Source organism: Sturnira hondurensis, unplaced genomic scaffold (genome assembly GCF_014824575.4).
Source record: "Sturnira hondurensis isolate 20B ecotype Veracruz unplaced genomic scaffold, ASM1482457v3 Scaffold0000648, whole genome shotgun sequence".
NCBI lineage: Eukaryota > Metazoa > Chordata > Mammalia > Chiroptera > Phyllostomidae > Sturnira > Sturnira hondurensis.
This window is the reverse complement of record NW_028073279.1, coordinates 12,309,478-12,326,069: the sequence shown is the minus strand read 5'-3', so window position 1 is coordinate 12,326,069 and position 16,592 is coordinate 12,309,478. Positions and strand designations below refer to the sequence as shown.

The 16,592-nt window shown below is 40.1% G+C and overlaps 1 protein-coding gene across 5 annotated transcripts in view; it reads left to right on the top strand.

The window, feature by feature from the left end:
* The window catches only part of NFIA (nuclear factor I A), a 373,630-nt gene that overhangs the window by 243,136 nt on the left and 113,902 nt on the right, over window positions 1-16,592 (top strand). For all 5 annotated transcript variants that reach the window (XR_005066092.1, XM_037043745.1, XM_037043736.1 and 2 more), the window contains exon 4: window positions 8,561-8,635. Coding sequence is in view for 4 of the 5 variants with exons in the window: in XM_037043745.1 (XP_036899640.1) it covers window positions 8,561-8,635 (75 nt within the window). In the remaining variant the exon portion in view is untranslated. The remainder of the gene's footprint in view (window positions 1-8,560; window positions 8,636-16,592) is intronic.

Below are 16,592 nucleotides of genomic sequence, written 5' to 3'. Positions count from 1 at the left end.
CAAACTTGTTTTACTATAGAAACCTTTGTAGGTATTTGTATCTTTGTTTTCATGTATTTGTTTTTGGTGGAGCACTGCAGAGAAGCCCTGATGTGAACCCTGATATGGGGGATTAAAATACCAGTATTTGGAGAATAGCGGGTGGGACATCTTGCTGTAGCATAAAGAGCACATACTTGGGTTCTGTTAGAAGATAACATTGAGAAGCTGTAACAGAAGCTAGAGTTTGAAGGGCTTTAAATACAAAACTCAAGAATCTAACCTTAATTCTCAAGAAAATCATGAAATATTTATGGCTCCTTTATCAGATGAAAATACCAACCATCCATCCATTTACTACCTACTGTGCCAGTGTATTAAAGTACAGAGAAGCTACCTAACAGGTATCACAGATTTATGTACCGGTAGGGGCCTTCTATGTCATTTAAATAAATGAAATACAATGAGGAGTGTGATATATTTGTAAGCTTATACCCAATTTAAAACTTTCATATGCAAAAAAAAATTACCACTGTGCTAGCTGGCCAAGCAAAATTCTAGTCTGCAGACTGGAATTGGCCTGTGGGCTGCTAATTTGTGACACTTTGCATTCTAAAGGGAAACGTTGGCACTTATGTTGGTTAGGGTAAGTACTAGGCTGCTATAACCAAGAGACTGAAAAAATAGGGTGGTTAAAGTACACTGAAATCTACTTTTCTTTTTAGTAACTCTTCCAAATGATCAGGCTAAATTGACAGGGTGGTTCTTCCCCACACTGTCATTCAGGGTCTCAGTTTCCCTCTGTCTTATTGCTCTGCACGAATATTGCCTTTGTCTGCGTGGCCGAAACTATTCTAGCTCATAAAAAGAGGAAGAGAGTGTATCTGTGGGGCAGGCATTTCTTTTCAGGCATGTGGGGTAGAAGTTGGTTGTATCACTTCCATTCACTTCCCAGTAGTGGCCATTCCTAACTGTAAAGGAGTCTGGGAAGTATGGTCTGTAGCTGTCAATCATGGATATGTCTGGACAACCAGCCGTCTCAGCATGGGAAGACATTGCAATAATCTTTGCTAGTTGTTAATGTTTTCCTAGAAAGGTCTTATGAAAAGAGCCAATCTTAGATAAATATATTACTGTAAATCTTGGCATAAACATTTTCCCTAAAATGTTTAAGGAAACATTTGAGCATAACCCCCAGAGAGCAAAGAACTTTTGCTATTTCTAGTTGTATCTGTTGGACCTAGGACTATGCTTGCCAGGTAATAAGCATTAAGTAAATATATGTTGAATGAAAGCTGTAAACCAAATATTGACTTCCTCTTTATGGATAGCACAGAACAAAAACCCCAAAAAACGCAAATTAAGTACCTCTATTGAGTACCTGTAGCTGAGCAGGCAGGAGAATTCAGAGAAACGAAGGAGGGAACTCAGCAGTACATACAGCCCACGACACAGACTTCTAAAGCCTGTCTTTGATTCATCCTGCCTTTCAGCTAAGGCTACAGTATCTTCACACTAATGGCAATTCCTTGATGTGTCATGATAAACAGAATGACAATCGTAACCATATTACAAAAGCACTTATAACAATCCTTTCCATCTGAAAATCTCAAAATGCCTCATCCATAGTATTAGTTGGCAACTATTATTTCTTTGTTTTACATATTCTCAGACACAACTTTCCAGACATAGAAATATTTTATCTTATTGTCAGTCCAACACCGTATGCCAATTTTTTAATGTTTATTATAAACAGAGGACCAAGTGAAATTTACTCCATCATCATAAAGATGAATGACACAAATAGAACGTATATGTATTTTTATTGCTACTATGTTCTTTCTTAGTGGATGTCTGAATATTTAACATTTGTTTTAAATAAAGAATTATTCTTAAATAACATCTGAAATGTCATCAGTGAATGGCAGAATAATTTAAATAGTCAGTGTATAATAAAAAAATCAGACCAAAATTTTAGAATTTGGGTCTCATGGATCGACAGGACTATATCCTTCCCCCACCTTCCCCCAAATCCTGTTTTTTAAGATATTCCAAATTAAAAGTACAGACATAACATAACTGGAAGTAAACTAATAGTAATTTATATTGTGCTTTAGAGGGCTACCAAATAAGGGGGTATCTCAAGTCACTCATCTGAATCCCTGAGTAAGTATTTGTTACAAAGCTAGAACAAGGGTTTGTGCTGGGCCCTGTGGGAATGTAAGATCACCAGACACAACCCTGCCCTTGCCCGGTTTGTTGCAGGAGTGCAGGGCTAAGACAGGGTAACAAATACCTGTCAAATTAGGTAGAAAGAGGCAATGCCATAAGACAAGTAGAGCAAAGGTTCTGCTCAACTTAGTGGTATTGACTGAGCCTACCTGAAATCCACTAACTGGGGTTCCTGGGGGCTGATGAAGGAGCAACATCCCTTTCCCTTAGGTGGTTTATAAGCCAGTGGGGAGTTCACAAAGGAGACATGAAATTCCAGGGAGAAGCAGTGTCCATGAGGCAAACCCTTCTCTAGAAGGATGGGAATGTCAGTTCCATGAAAGCAGTGTCATCAGGATTTAGTTCATCACTTGTGACAGGCCTGCACATCACAGGCAGTCGCAAATATTCGTGCACACTAAATAGTGTGAGAATGAGGGAGTTCTTTTCCCTTTGAGGAGCCCAGCTGTGCAAACAGGAAAGGCCCAGTCATCAGCCTGTCTTGATCAGCGATGGAGTCTAATTTACCAAGAGATAATAGAATCAAGATACCTTCTTTTTGCTGGAATGACCTGTGTGTTGTAATTGGCCTGTATCCTTTAGCCAGATAAGACTTGATCATTTCGAGCTGAGAGTCTATAACTATCCCAACAGGACAAACAAAAACACAAGAGAGTGTGTAAACTTTCCTCCTCTCATACGTTCATTCTGCTTCATGGACAAACTTTCTTTAAAGGCCAAGCCTCCCTCTGGATGGCTTGTTCCCAGCTGTTTCTTCCCCTGACCTCTGAACAATTCAGCAAGGCTACCTGTCTCTGCAGATTGAACTCTTTTTCCTTTCCGGCCTGTTAAAAGGTAGATAGGTGCTCAGTGCCTTCACAAGGTGAAATTTGGTGCCCATATAATGGCATTTCCCATAACTGCTGATACCATCAAAGTAAAGAGAGCTGCTTTTCCTAACCACCCATAAAAGAATTTAGCTTTTTATATTTCTGCCTCTCCTACAAAGCCTAATCTTTCCCCACTGTGAGTATGCCTGACTCCAAGGTATTGAAACCTCTGCTCTAATTGGGAGTTCACTGGAACAAGACTTCAGTGAATGAACTTTTTTAGCCATTTTATATAAAATGAAAAAGGATCTGCTCCTTATTCCAATCTCCTCTGCAATTGCTCCTGAACAGTAGTTCAGAATTGAGGAGAGAGTCAGATCATTACACACTCTGGCTTTTCATGGGAGATGTACTTCACAAAAGTATATGTTTTGCACTCATTTTGGAAAGACTCTATTCAAAATGTAAATCTTGGGGCCTTTTGGGAATGTTTCATCAGCTGTCCAACTGAAGATCTTTTAATGCTAACAACCGAATTCAGAATTACTTATGTTTAGTTTTTTTATATTCTTTTCCATTTTTTTCTCATCTTGCCTAAAAGTAGAACACCCAGATTAGTGTTATTTCCCTGAAAGTCATTTTTACAATTTGGTGTGTGTTAGTGAGAACAAAATATTAATCTGCTCAGGTTCGCTGAGTAATTACATTAGCTGTGTCATTTTTTCCATCATTTCATAGGTTTCCTTTTTCATTGCTGTCTTCCCCTGGAGTTCATCAGTGGGTTTCTAAATAATTGGTGAAGGAACAAAACCAGTTTCGTAGTCATTTAAAGTTATACGGAGTGTTTACACAACCTTTCCTTGGGGACACATTATGGAGATAAAGTCGTCAAGGCCATCTGATAATCTCATAATACTGTGAAGAGATGATTACATCAGGATTTGTGAAATAGTTCTACCTCTTATTTTTATCTTTCTGATTATTGCACATTCACATAGATTTTGACTTTTAACTTGCACACGTTAAACTAAAACTAGCCTTTGAAGGCAGGTTGCAAGGAGGGAAAGGAGGATCAAATTATTTTGGCAGCGACTTTCTCAAGATCACACAGGATCCTAGTTTAAGCTTCAGACTAAAATTTTTTTTGCCTCCTGTGTTTATTGAATAACGCTGCCCTTCAACTCTGTTTTTCCTGTGTTTCCTAAACTTTGAACTATAATCACAATAATAGGACCGCCCCCAGACATTTCTTGTCAGAGAACCTGATGGCACTTTTTTAATCAGAAGCTTCATCTAAATGGGTTGTCTGTCCTGCCCCTGTTCTGTTTAGTTGAGAGGGATTCTTTGGATGGTTCATTTTAATAGTTTTCAGATGCACATTGGCTCGGCTTTAGTTCAAACTGTATTGCTAGTGATGAGAGAGAGAAAGAGACAGAAAAAAAAGAGAGCTCTGCCTACATTTTTATTAAAAGGAAGATACACATACTCGAGCCCAGTTTGACTTGTGTTTATTCAGCAGCATCCCTGGAGTGTGCACTGCGTACCAGGCACTGTGATAGGTAGGACCTGGAGGGCTGGAGGCACGGAAGATGCTCTTTCTCAAAGGGCTCACAGTCTAATATGAGAAAAAGACAATTACGGTTTACTGTGTGTGTTAAGCCCTAAATCAGAACCATAAATAGTACAGCAGGTCAGTATTCAGAAAAGAGAAAAGGAGTCTTCTCCAGTGGTGGGGCGACAAAGGAAGGCTTTTTGATGGAGATGACAACAAAGCTGAGTCCTACAGACAAGTAGGAGGCGGCCAAGCAAGGAGTCCGAAGGACAGGAAGTCCAGGAGGAAGGATCAGTGTGAGGCAGGGGGTGGACCAGGGCCATGAGGAACATGTGTTCACTTAGGCCAAGGAGTTGGGCTGGAAACAAGAGACGAAAGATGAAAAACGAGCCTGGCAGGAAAAGCGGAGGCTGGGTTGAGGTCCTGTGCCATGGGAAGGAGTGTGTACCGTGCCCTGAACACTCTGTGGGGCTCGGGCAAGTTTTCTGACAGTAGCAATCTCTGAACACTTTGGATTTATCTCATATTCTTTAACACGTTGTTCTTTCCTCCCTCGGGGCCTTTGTACATGCTAATCCCTCTGCCGGAAAGGCTCTTCCCTCTCTTTTCCTGGCTGTCTCCTTAGTATCTTTCAGATGTCAGCTCTGAAGAGAGCTCTTCCCTAACCACCCTTTCTGAAACGTTTCCTGTTTGTTTCTTCACATCATCCAGGGATGTCCAACCTTTTGGTGTCTCTGTGCCACACTGGAAGAAGAGCTGTTTTGGGCCACACATTAAATATATTGTGATGCATAATCATAAAACAATCTCATAATGTTCTAAGTAAATTTATGATTTATTGTTGGGCTACCTTCACAGCCACCCTGGGCTGCAGGTTAGACACCCCTGCTACCATTCATAATTTTTAAAATAATTTATTTCTTTTATATTTTTAGCTCTCTTTAATCATAGACTGTGAGTTTCCTGAAGGTAGGACTGTATCTCAAACCCCTAGGCCAACGCCTGGCCCACTATAGGGGCTCAAGAAATATTTGCTGAATAAGTGACTAAATCATCAGATTTGCCTGTTGGTAAGCTGTGGCTGCAGAGTGAAGAATAGACCAGAAGAGTAGCCAAGACTAATGATGAAGAACATAGTTAGCAGGCTGGTGAGAACTGGAGACAACTGTAGGGGCCACGCTGCAGCAGGGAGATGGAGGTGTGCGTGGGGTCGAGAAATAGTAGGAAATGGAATCATTGAGGATTAGGTGGATGTTGCTGTTTGTAAGCAGCAGGAGTCAAGAATGACGCCAAAACATAGAAAACCAGATGAACAGTGGATGGTTTATTGATGTAGAAAAGTCAAAAGAGTTAAAAACAGGTTTGGGGACAAAAGAAAATGAGCTTGGCTTTGGACATGTTAGTTCTGAAGATATCCATGGGCTATCTGGATACAAATATGCAATGAACATTTTGATTCATGTGTTAGGAACCCAGAAGAGAGATTGGGGCAAAAGATAAAAATTTGAGTGTCATTGGCTTATTATAGTCATTCTTCCACTCTCCAACAAATATTTATTTACTAACTGCTTTGTCCCAGGCATTAAATACAGTGGAGAATGAAACAGACTTATTCCACCTTTCACAAATAGCACAGTCAAGCCAGGTAGCTGATATCATGGAAATAGAGAAGATAACTTAGGAAATATATGCATACATACATATACACACATACATACACACACATATATGTGTGTATGTATATATATATGTGTTTGTGTGTATATGTATATATATATATAGAGAGAGAGAGATGAGTACAATGAAAAACACCAACATTTAAGAGGACAGGGAGAGTTTGAATGGATGATCATAGGGGTTATCCCCTTCCAATTCCTTGTGTCAGACTAAATTCAGTTTTCCATTTCTACTGCTTGGTTATTTCTTTTCGGTACAGAATTAAAGTGTGTAGGTTCACCTTTTGTCTACACAGAAATTCATCTTAAATTCAAAGTTGTCCTTGAAATAAGGAATTTCAACGGCTGGAACTGAAACAAGTATCCGCCCGCAGGCAAATGATGCAGACAGAAATGAGCAAAAGCTGGAGATCAACCTAGATTTTTCTATTCAGCTGTGAATTTCCTTGCCATTGTTACATGTGTTTTAAGTCAAACTTAATGTACACCGTGGTTGGATTTCCTTTGTTATGGTTTGTGAGATCAATGTGATGTAAATATTGTCACAATAGAAAGAGGTGTCGTAGTCTGCTTTGCCAAGACCATGTTAGAGAACTTTTATTTATGTATTTAGTTTTACTTCTCAGTTCTCTTAATCCAAGAGGCAATACCTTGGGCCCAGGCGCTTCCCCAGTAACAGTCAACTTAATACCTGGGTGTGGGTTGCTTGGGAGGTGAAATTTCTTAAGCAACTCTTCAAATAAAATTTTGCCATTTTTTAAATGGTAGGGTATATACATTTTCAAAAAATCAAGATATGAATGACATAGAACATTATATTCGTTTCAGGTGTGCTACAATGTGACTCACTATATAGACACATTGCAAAGTGACCCTCACAATAAGTCTAGTTAACATCCATCAACCACACGTGGTGCTGTTTTACTTTACAAAGCAAATGATGAGTATCAAATATTCTAAAAATTAGAGCTACCAATCTAAAATGTCATAGATTGTCTATTGGATTTAAAAAACTGAAAGTTTTCTTTAAATTGCAATAAAATAAAATCTTTCTTATGCAGAAGTCAAATGTAACCAAAAGAAAAAGAATAATTTGTAAGTTTATTTATAATCCAAAACGTTGTGATTTTTTACATTTGTTTATGTGCATGACATTTAACACTTTTTTGATGTGTAAAATGTGCCTTAGGTAAATTTGCTTCCCCTTCATAATGGGAAAAATATGGCTTTTATCAATAAAATACATTTTACTTATGAAATTTTTTATTTATATTCAGATTGGTCTTTTTTCTAACGTTGCATTTTTAAAGCAGTTTTCCTTATTTTAAAGAACAGTTATTTTTTAAAAATTACCTTCAGCCATCAACTTCTTTGACCCTAATTTTAAAGTGGGTGATTACATTAAGCATATAGACAGATCTCTCAGTGAATTTCTCCCTGTGTGAAACTCATAGAATGGAGAAAACTTTAGAGGCAGAGAAGGAGATGGCATGTCAAGTATATATTGCTTGCTATTGATTAGTTTCATTTTCCTGTGTTCCTAAATGTATTATAAACTGAATAAGCTGTTGGTAATATATGCAATATCACACATCTAAAGGACATTAATTATATCCAGCAAAGAATGAAGCACATATGAAATTCAAAGAGTAAGTCATTTTGTACCATTAATTTATCTTTTTCTTTAAAAAAGAGAAGAATCAACCTACCCACAAAAACCTCTTGCTCTTCAGACAAATTTAAATTTTGTGTCTATGTAAGGAATTTATTTTTTTGTTTCAAGGGGTTTCAAGGGGCTTCCTTCTTCTAGGCTGGCTTTTTAAAGATTTACCCTGTGGTGCCTCTAGAAATGAGGGGAACATCTTTAAGTCTTGTTTGATTTGAATGAATGGATAGCTAATCCCCATAGATATTTCTTTAGAAAGTCATGTTTAAAAACTGTTATGGAGTTTAGCTCTCCTGGTTCATTCTTAGGTAGGCTGTTTTCGTCCCAGTTGTTAAGGTTTCCAAAGGTCAGCCAAGGTAACCATTTATTTTAAATCGTCTTTTGTTTCAGATTTCCTGTTGAGTTTTTTTTTAACCTTTTCAAAAATCACCCAGTTGTTGTGTCATAGCTTTCCATAGCCTCCAGATTCAAACCAAAACACGTCTACATACCTAAATGACTGTACCCTCTCACGGAAACGCGAACTGGAGCAGAATATGAAATGAGATATCGTATTTTTTAATCACAATGAAACTCATGTTTAGCATTCTGTTGCCAAATATCTTCATTTTATGACACTTCGCTTTTTCTGTTTTTGTTTCCTCAGGACATTTGGGCTTCCAGGACAGTTTTGTCACGTCGGGTGTTTTTAGTGTGACTGAGCTAGTGAGAGTGTCACAGAGTAAGTATAATTTTGCTTTGATTTGGTTTGTGCTGACTTTCTGCCTAGGCCTCCGAGAGACCAAAATAGCTTTCAGAATCACCTTTTCATTCACCCACTGGAAGAATTTTGCCATGCAGTTTATTTAACAGCCAGGAATTTAAATCAGGAAAATTTGATGTCATTTTAATGTGAGACATATGGAAAGAACTAAAATCCTGAGTGTCTCACATATTCCCTAGTTTATAGTGTGAACCTGGTTTAAAAAATTTCTGGGGCTTTTCTGATTTCTAAGAAATTCTGCATTTAAAAAAATTTGGTTTTGACCTTTAAAGAATGCTAATGCCCTCAGTGTGAATGACACAGTGCAGCATGGTCATTACCAGCTTGTCAATAATCACCAAGAACAGTGAATGAAGAGTACCTGTCACCACCCTTGTCCATTGATCAAAGGGTCAGTGATTGTATTTTTGCTGTAACATAATCCCGACAGTCCAAGGAGAAGGTATAGGATATTCTCTGCCTCTCTGTCTCTTTCTCCTCCCTCCCTCTCTCTCTCACTCTCACACACACACACACACACAGATATGTACACACACAGCTGTCCTCCTTCAAAACCATCTTTTTGTTTTTATTTAAAAGTATACCTGCACTGACTATGCTGTCTGAGGTCCCAATAACAAGAAGAAAAAAATAAATACCAAGTACTAAAAATTTTTAGCCCCCTTCTACTTCAAACTATCACTTGTAGATAAAATATACATTGTCAAAATTGATTTCACACTGGAACAAATCATTTGTGGAATGAGGTGGAATAAAAAGTAATCTTTTCTTTTCAAGTTCACCGCCCTCCCCGCCCCCATTCTCTGCATTACCGTCTTATAAGATTGACTGAGCAAACCAGTAAATCTCATGTCAAGATGCGAGGCCAAGCAAGCCAGACCATCCTGATCTTACAGTTTAGATTCTGTCTATTCTTATTTGTTTAAGGCTAGAAGACTCTTAAGAATATAAAAATTGGATACAAGGTGGAGTCAGGGAATCTGGGGGTTGCGGGGTAGATGGGGAATGTCTGCGGGGCATGCACCATCTGCCAGGTACTGCGTTAAGTTTTCATGTAGGCAACAAAATTAATTCTTGCAGTAAACTTGTCAGATAAGAAATGACTCTCATTTTTACACATGAGTTAAGTTGCAGGCCTGTTGAAGTCATTTACCCAAAGTCAAACACACGGTAAACACTTAAGCTGTCTGCATAATGCTAGAATCCATGCTATTGGACTGGCCCGTTGAAATCTACAGTGTGAGGCTACACGGGAAAGTAGCAGGAAGGTAACTATAGGTGTGCGAATTCTGGGAGTCAGGAACCCTTGGCTGATGCAGGGGTATCCTGTTCTCTGTGTGTGGCGGGGGTTGGAAACATAAGGAAGAAGGCATTAGGAGCAGCAGGTGTGAGATGGAAGGGAGACTTGCTGTCATGCTATGAAGTACGCTTCAAGTAGTAACCAGTGAAGTGGAGATTAGGTGGCCTTGTTGGTCTGGAGGGTGTGTGCTGCCCTAGCATAGCTGAGTAGCCACTTACTGGCCATAGAGAAATAATGATGCATTTGTGTGTGTGTGTGTGTGTGTGTGTATGTATGTATACGTACACATATATACGTATAAAACTTCTCAGAACTTTTAAAAATTGCTAGCTCGTGTCTTTCTTCTTATTTTAATAATGACTAATGTAGACTGATACATCAGAGGCTAACGGTATCAGTGGCATTACAGGGAAATGCATTCATTGAGCCTTTACTACAATCCAGACACGGCCTCAAACAGTGAAAATCCTTTGAACTCTGAGATTGGAGCCCTAGACCTTTTTAATCAACCCAGCTGCTGTAATGCTCCCATTTAGTCTTCATTACCATTAGTGTCTGAGGCCTGGGGCTTGTGTGAGAAGGCCCACGCTGCTCAGAGCCACCCCCAGAATCCTGTCCTTCTTCTGCTTTCTGTACGTCTCTTTAAGGTGTTTATCCCAGGGTTGATCAGTTCCGAGCTTGATTAGACCTCCACGCAGTGTATGATGGCATGGTTGCCAAGTGAATTCTAAACCTGCCTTCAAGACTGCCAGAGGGTCTGGCGGGACCGCAGATTGAATTTGCAGAGGGACCTGGTTTTGTTTCCTGTCCCTGTTTCAGGGGTTGTGTTGCAGAGGCCTGGCATCATGAGCGTCCTTCAGCTCTTGAATGCTTTTCAGTTCTGCACACTGCTGCGTAATCGCTCTAGGACTCACTCACACATGGCCTCGTGCTGACTGAAACTGTTTGGCAAGAGTGGGACTGGTCTGTGTCAGCTAAACCATGGCTTCAGGCCAAATTGCCATCTCTATCCCCCTCCCTCTTACAGATCTTTAATCCAGGTTTGTCAGGGTGTATGTCTCTGGGTTGCCTTGGTGGCTGGGGTAAGGATTTCCCCAGCTCAGGTTTCCTCACCCACACACTCTCCTGAAAGACTTAATACTCGAGCCACAGGAAGGAGTCAAAATCTTTAACCATTCCTTACAGGGCCGACCCCCTGCCCAGGCTGGAAGAGCTAAGTGTCTGCTTTAGAGGTCCAGCAGACACATTTTACAGATGAGTGGGACTGGGTGCTTTCTGCAACCTAGAAATAGAAATAAGCTAACAAGCACATAAGTTGATTAAATGCATGATGTTAGCACTGTTAAGAGCATGATACAACACTAATACGTAAAATTAGTGTGGCTAGCATTTGTCAAGCATGCACCATGCACCAGGAATTGTGCTAGGCACTTAGTAAACGTTATCTCATTCAGTCCTCCCATGGTTGCGATTATTGTCCCTTTTTACAGGTGAAGGAGGGTGTGATGCTCTTAGAGGTTGAGAAACTTGCTCTTTTCACTTTGCTCTACTCAGCTGGCTGACTGCAGACACTTTTGTCATGACCTCTCTTATACCTGCATTATAAAACTAAACAAAATCCAAAGACTCTGTGCTTTCATTAAAGAATCATTTATTGTTAGTGTTGATAAACTTTTAGATTATTAATATGTGCATTTAAAAAGGTTAAAACTGTTTTCAGATAAAGCAAAATAAGTAAGACACTTAATTAAAAATCTTTCCCTGGATTTGTTTTCCAGGATGATTTTTAAAATATGAATACAATTGGTCCTGTGGGTTTTGGTTAACAGAAAGTACAGACTTTCAATATACCTGCTAAATAGTTTCTTCTGTTATTAACATCTTTTGTTAGTGTGGTGCATTTGTTACAATTGGTGAGCTGATACTGGCACATTGTATTAACTGAAGTCCATAGTTTACATTAGGGTTCACTCCTTGCATTGTACATTTATGTGTTTTGGCAAAAACGTAATGGTATGTATGCATTATTACAGTATCATCCGAAATAATTTCACTTCCCTAAAAATCACCTGTACTCCATCTAAATATCTCTCACTCCCCCGACCAGTAATCTTTTAACTCATTCTGTAGTTTCATCTTTTATCTGGGTGTTTCCAGTGGCTTCAGTGTCTTAGAACTTCTCTGTGTTGCCAATTTTCTCCTCAACCCCCTCTTACCTATCCCAGCCCCATCCAGTCCCCCAAACCATGTGTGTGGTCTGGAAACTTCCCACTAATGGCGGACTTAGCTTGAAAATTGTCCCTTTTCCTGGCTCCTTAGCATTCAATTTTTTAATTTGCTAATTTAAATACTTACTTTCCCCAGGTTTCCAGTTAGTTTCTGTTTTTCGTTTTCCTCCTTTTAAATTTAATAGAGGAGGGAGGCGCTATTTCAGTATTTCCTGATGAGGACTCACTGAAATAACTATGCGCAAAGTTTGTTGTTTATAATTGTGTTACTACAGGGTGGCGATGGCAGAGGAACTCAAGAGAAAGCTGCTGACTTAGCCTCCCTCAGTCAGAGGTGAGAGTCAGGCAACAGGGTTATTGTACCGATTAGATGTGTGGAGCTGTTGGAGTCTCCCACTGATTCCCTTCTCTCCCTTGCCTCCTACCTTTTAATTTTTGTTTTGCTTTATCTGGAGTTCATGAAAGGCAGGAAAGGAGGGTCCTGTTTCTATTAGCAGCAAAGAAAGTACTGTAGCATCAAAGTAAATGTGTGTTTGTTCTCCTACCTCTTTCCCCATGTGATAGGACCATCTGAAAGTTGTTTGGTCATTTATTACTTTCTTCCCACAGAGAGAGGACCACTTACTCAGACCACTAGATGCGGTGCCAGAGAGAGAAAGAGAGATCTTCTGTGCTCTGGAGTTTGGGGGAGGAGGTGTACCAGTGCTAACAATATGGTTCAGAATCACTGATGTTGTTTTAGCAGAATACTGGGAGGAAAGAGACAGGAACCATCTGTTGAAATGGCTCTTACATGATGCTGCATTTTCAAACAAAGCCTTCTAGCTGCATTTTCAGATGGGTCTCTTTCCCGCGAAGTTGCCACAGAGAGCCCACTCTACGAGCTGCTAAATGATGCTCTTACATGGCTCTCTGGTTCAGCACCCACTCTTGTTTATTTTGTACCAGTGCTTGCCTCCCAGTGTATGCTTTGAGGCTGTCAAATATGCTTCCTGGTATAAACCCAGAAAATCCTCCTGAAAAATCCACTACTTCTGCCCATTTCCTTCTAAAGTGCTGACTATTTTACTTGAAGTTGGTGGAGTGACTCCGAAACCCTAAATACTTCACTGGGAAAGAGGAAAACCGCAAATACACACAGGCCATTGTGACTCTGGCCTGGTGGGTTCCAGTTTTCCAGGCAGTGGTTTGTACACTCCAGCCGGCTGCAAGGGTTAAGTAAACTTCGTGGCTGGGGATGACTTCATGGCCCTGGAATTTCGAAAAGCCAGGGTTCTCAGTACACTGTGGCCAGCCTTCGAGTCTTTGGGTGTGAAAACCGCTCTCAGTTACCCAGACTGATTTTTGGTTCCTGTCGCACTGCTGCAGAATCTATTAAGATCCAGCAGCTGAATTGTCCTGACTCTGCCGCAGAGCTGGTCTGCTGGGTGGCTGCAGGATTCCCGAGCTGTTTGTCAATGGAGAGTCGGAGTGAATGGAGCCAGGCCGAGGATGCCTCAGCCTGGCATGAGGTGGCACCCTAGTGGCTGTTTTCTGCCTTAGAAATGTGTACCGTTTCTATATCCTCACACAGGAATCATCGTTAAGATCCAACTTGCAGCTCATTTATACACTCCTTTTTTAAGTCTCCACATCTTTTGTGTGTCTTTGGATACCCATAGCTGTCTGCTCAGATTTTCGGGCCTATTTATTAGGAACCATCGGCAATTTTCTAACCTCACCTGATGGAGCTACTACAGCAGAAATAACTCAGCTACAAAGTACAATGAGAAAATGAAGCTGTTTGATAGGGACAAGTCCAAACTTGTGGTCCAAAACATCACAAAATGTTTTTGCAAAGGAGTTCTCATCAGGAAACTGAGGTTATAGGATACAGATTCCAGATACCCAGTCCCTTTGGGTGCCATTTAAGTAGTTGCAATGTTTTTTTATCTGTATTAAACTGACACACATTAGACACTTTCTTTTCTAAAGAAGTGGCCTGTTGGTTCCCCTTGGTTAAGTAACACACTACTTGATCATTGCATGTAAATTAATTTTAAAAACAGGTTATATTCTTCAGCAACCTCTTCTTTCCAAAGAAACCATATGGGCTGGAGCATTAAAGGAAAAAACAAAAAGATTATAATAAAAAAATAGACTGCAGCTCCAGCATGAACATGGTTGTGACCTTGCCTTTGGTTTGCCGTCACACAATTCAATGGCAGCACACTCAGACTATGCGCTCGATCAATATTCTATTAAAGCAGCACAAAAAGTCTCCATAAACTTAGTGGTTAGCTATGTTTATAAATGGAACTCAGCATAATTAGATGGTCAATAGCAGGCTCTACTAGTAATTTTAAAATGAACATCGCACATTTTCCATCTGTAGAAGTCAATGCTCCTCTCCCAGAGTTTTTTAAAGAATGTCTGTTAGGTTGTAGAATAGAAAGTACTGATTGGCCCTGTGTGTTTTTTCACTTTGCCTATCTAAGCCACCTTATCCCGAATATGGTATGACATTGCAGCTTGTTTCATGTTCTAGTTTTAATCAACCCCTTACTGAGAGAGCAAATATTAAATAGTGCCATACTCTTAGGAAGGAAAATGCCAGCCTGACTGGCCTCATTTAGTGGGTTTCCTCCGATATGATCCAATAGATTTGCAAACTAGATACCGAAATTAAATTAGTTCAGAGGATGTTTTGTTGTATAATTTCTTTTAATATTTTCGACATATTTTGGGAGAATATTTGGACGGTAAAGCTGGCAGCAAATGCAAAGCACTGGTACTGGTGGAAATTTTTGTCACACTGCTGTTTCTTCTGAATCCCAGCTCACAGTGTGGGCTGTCAGACCCGATTTTCCCCGTCCCGCTTTCCTCACCTGGTAGAGCAGCAGCCACTTCAGCGGGAGGCGTCCCACCCTCACCTACAAACTGAAGTGGGCGTCGGCCTTGTGTCTGATGTGCCCCAGTCGTGGTGCTCTGGCCACCGTGTCACCTGCAATTAGAAGAGTGGTAAGAACAAGCTTATGTCATCAGCAGGTGCGCCAGTCAGTGCTACGCACAGAAGTCCAGTTCTTTCTGTTACACCACTCACCTCCCACAACTCCCCTGGTCGGAGCCGGCAGTGGGACGTGTCACGGCAGGGTTTAGGGCGCCTTCTGGTCTCTGTTCTGAGTTAAAGCCCCTGCTAAATTCACCAAACATGTTTATTGTAAAAGTTTGACTCCGGGAGAAACAGAAAACATAACACCTTGATGTAAATACTAATCTGTTATCATGATCTGTACTCGTATGTGCATCTATTTCTGATCTTCTCTAGGTAACTCCTTAGTTACGCTTCCTATGTAGAACGTATTATCTCACATCTATACTGGAGGTCTGAGCACGGGGCGTAAAACCGTCCAGGAAATAGAGCTGACAGTTTGGCTCTGCCTCTCCTTAACCATATGACTTTGGGCAATGTTTATCTCGTGTCAGCTGTGTTCTCCTCCTGGTAACAATCATTCATTCAATCAACAAGTATTTATTAAGTGCCACCTGTGTGCTGGGCCTACGTCTGGGTGCTAGAAATAGTGACACCTCTCAGGAATGTTTTGAGAATTAGTGAGAGAATGTCAAATATCTTGCACGTGGTAAATTCTCAACAGCGGTTGAGATGACGTTACGATCATCATTCAGCAAAGCCTCTGTCCCCGATCTCTTGCCTTGTGCTCAGAGCTGATCCTTGAGCTGACCACACTGTCAGAACATCTATTAAAAATGTGTGTGTGTGCATTTTGTGTTTGCCCGTGCATCCTGTGTGTGTAAATTAAGAAGAAAAATTTTAGAATTTATGTTCCCAAAATCAATGTATTAGAAGAACCATGTAGTGACCCCCTCAGAATTAATAATCCTGATAGAATAAGAGCTTGCTGATGCTAGAACTAATCCGTCTGCTTTAGGAAGCCGGAAAATTCTTATCCCTCAAGTTCTCACTTGAAGCCTATGCTTCTTCATTATTCTGGAGTTTTCTCTTCCAGGGTATCTAATGGCTAACAAGATGTGAAATTCTCAATCTAACACCGACACAAATAACAAGTTTTGAAGTGGCTAGCCATGCTGTGGTCATTTTTATCAGAGTTTTTTAAAAGTAGTACTTGGTTCTGTCGTATTTAAAAGTTTTACTTACTCTTAACCTACGGACATAAAAAAATTCCCCATGAGTAACCAGAGGTTGTTACTAACATGTTGTTTTTAGTAAACCTATATTTGTATACTCACAAGCCTCCATTTTTTAAAGAACAGATATTTGTGTCTAATAGGTAATATGGCAGAACTAAGAAGCATTTTTAGGATTTCTAAAAGCCAGACAGAAATCTTTTATTACCCCACAGTATGACCACTAATATACTGAGGTTTT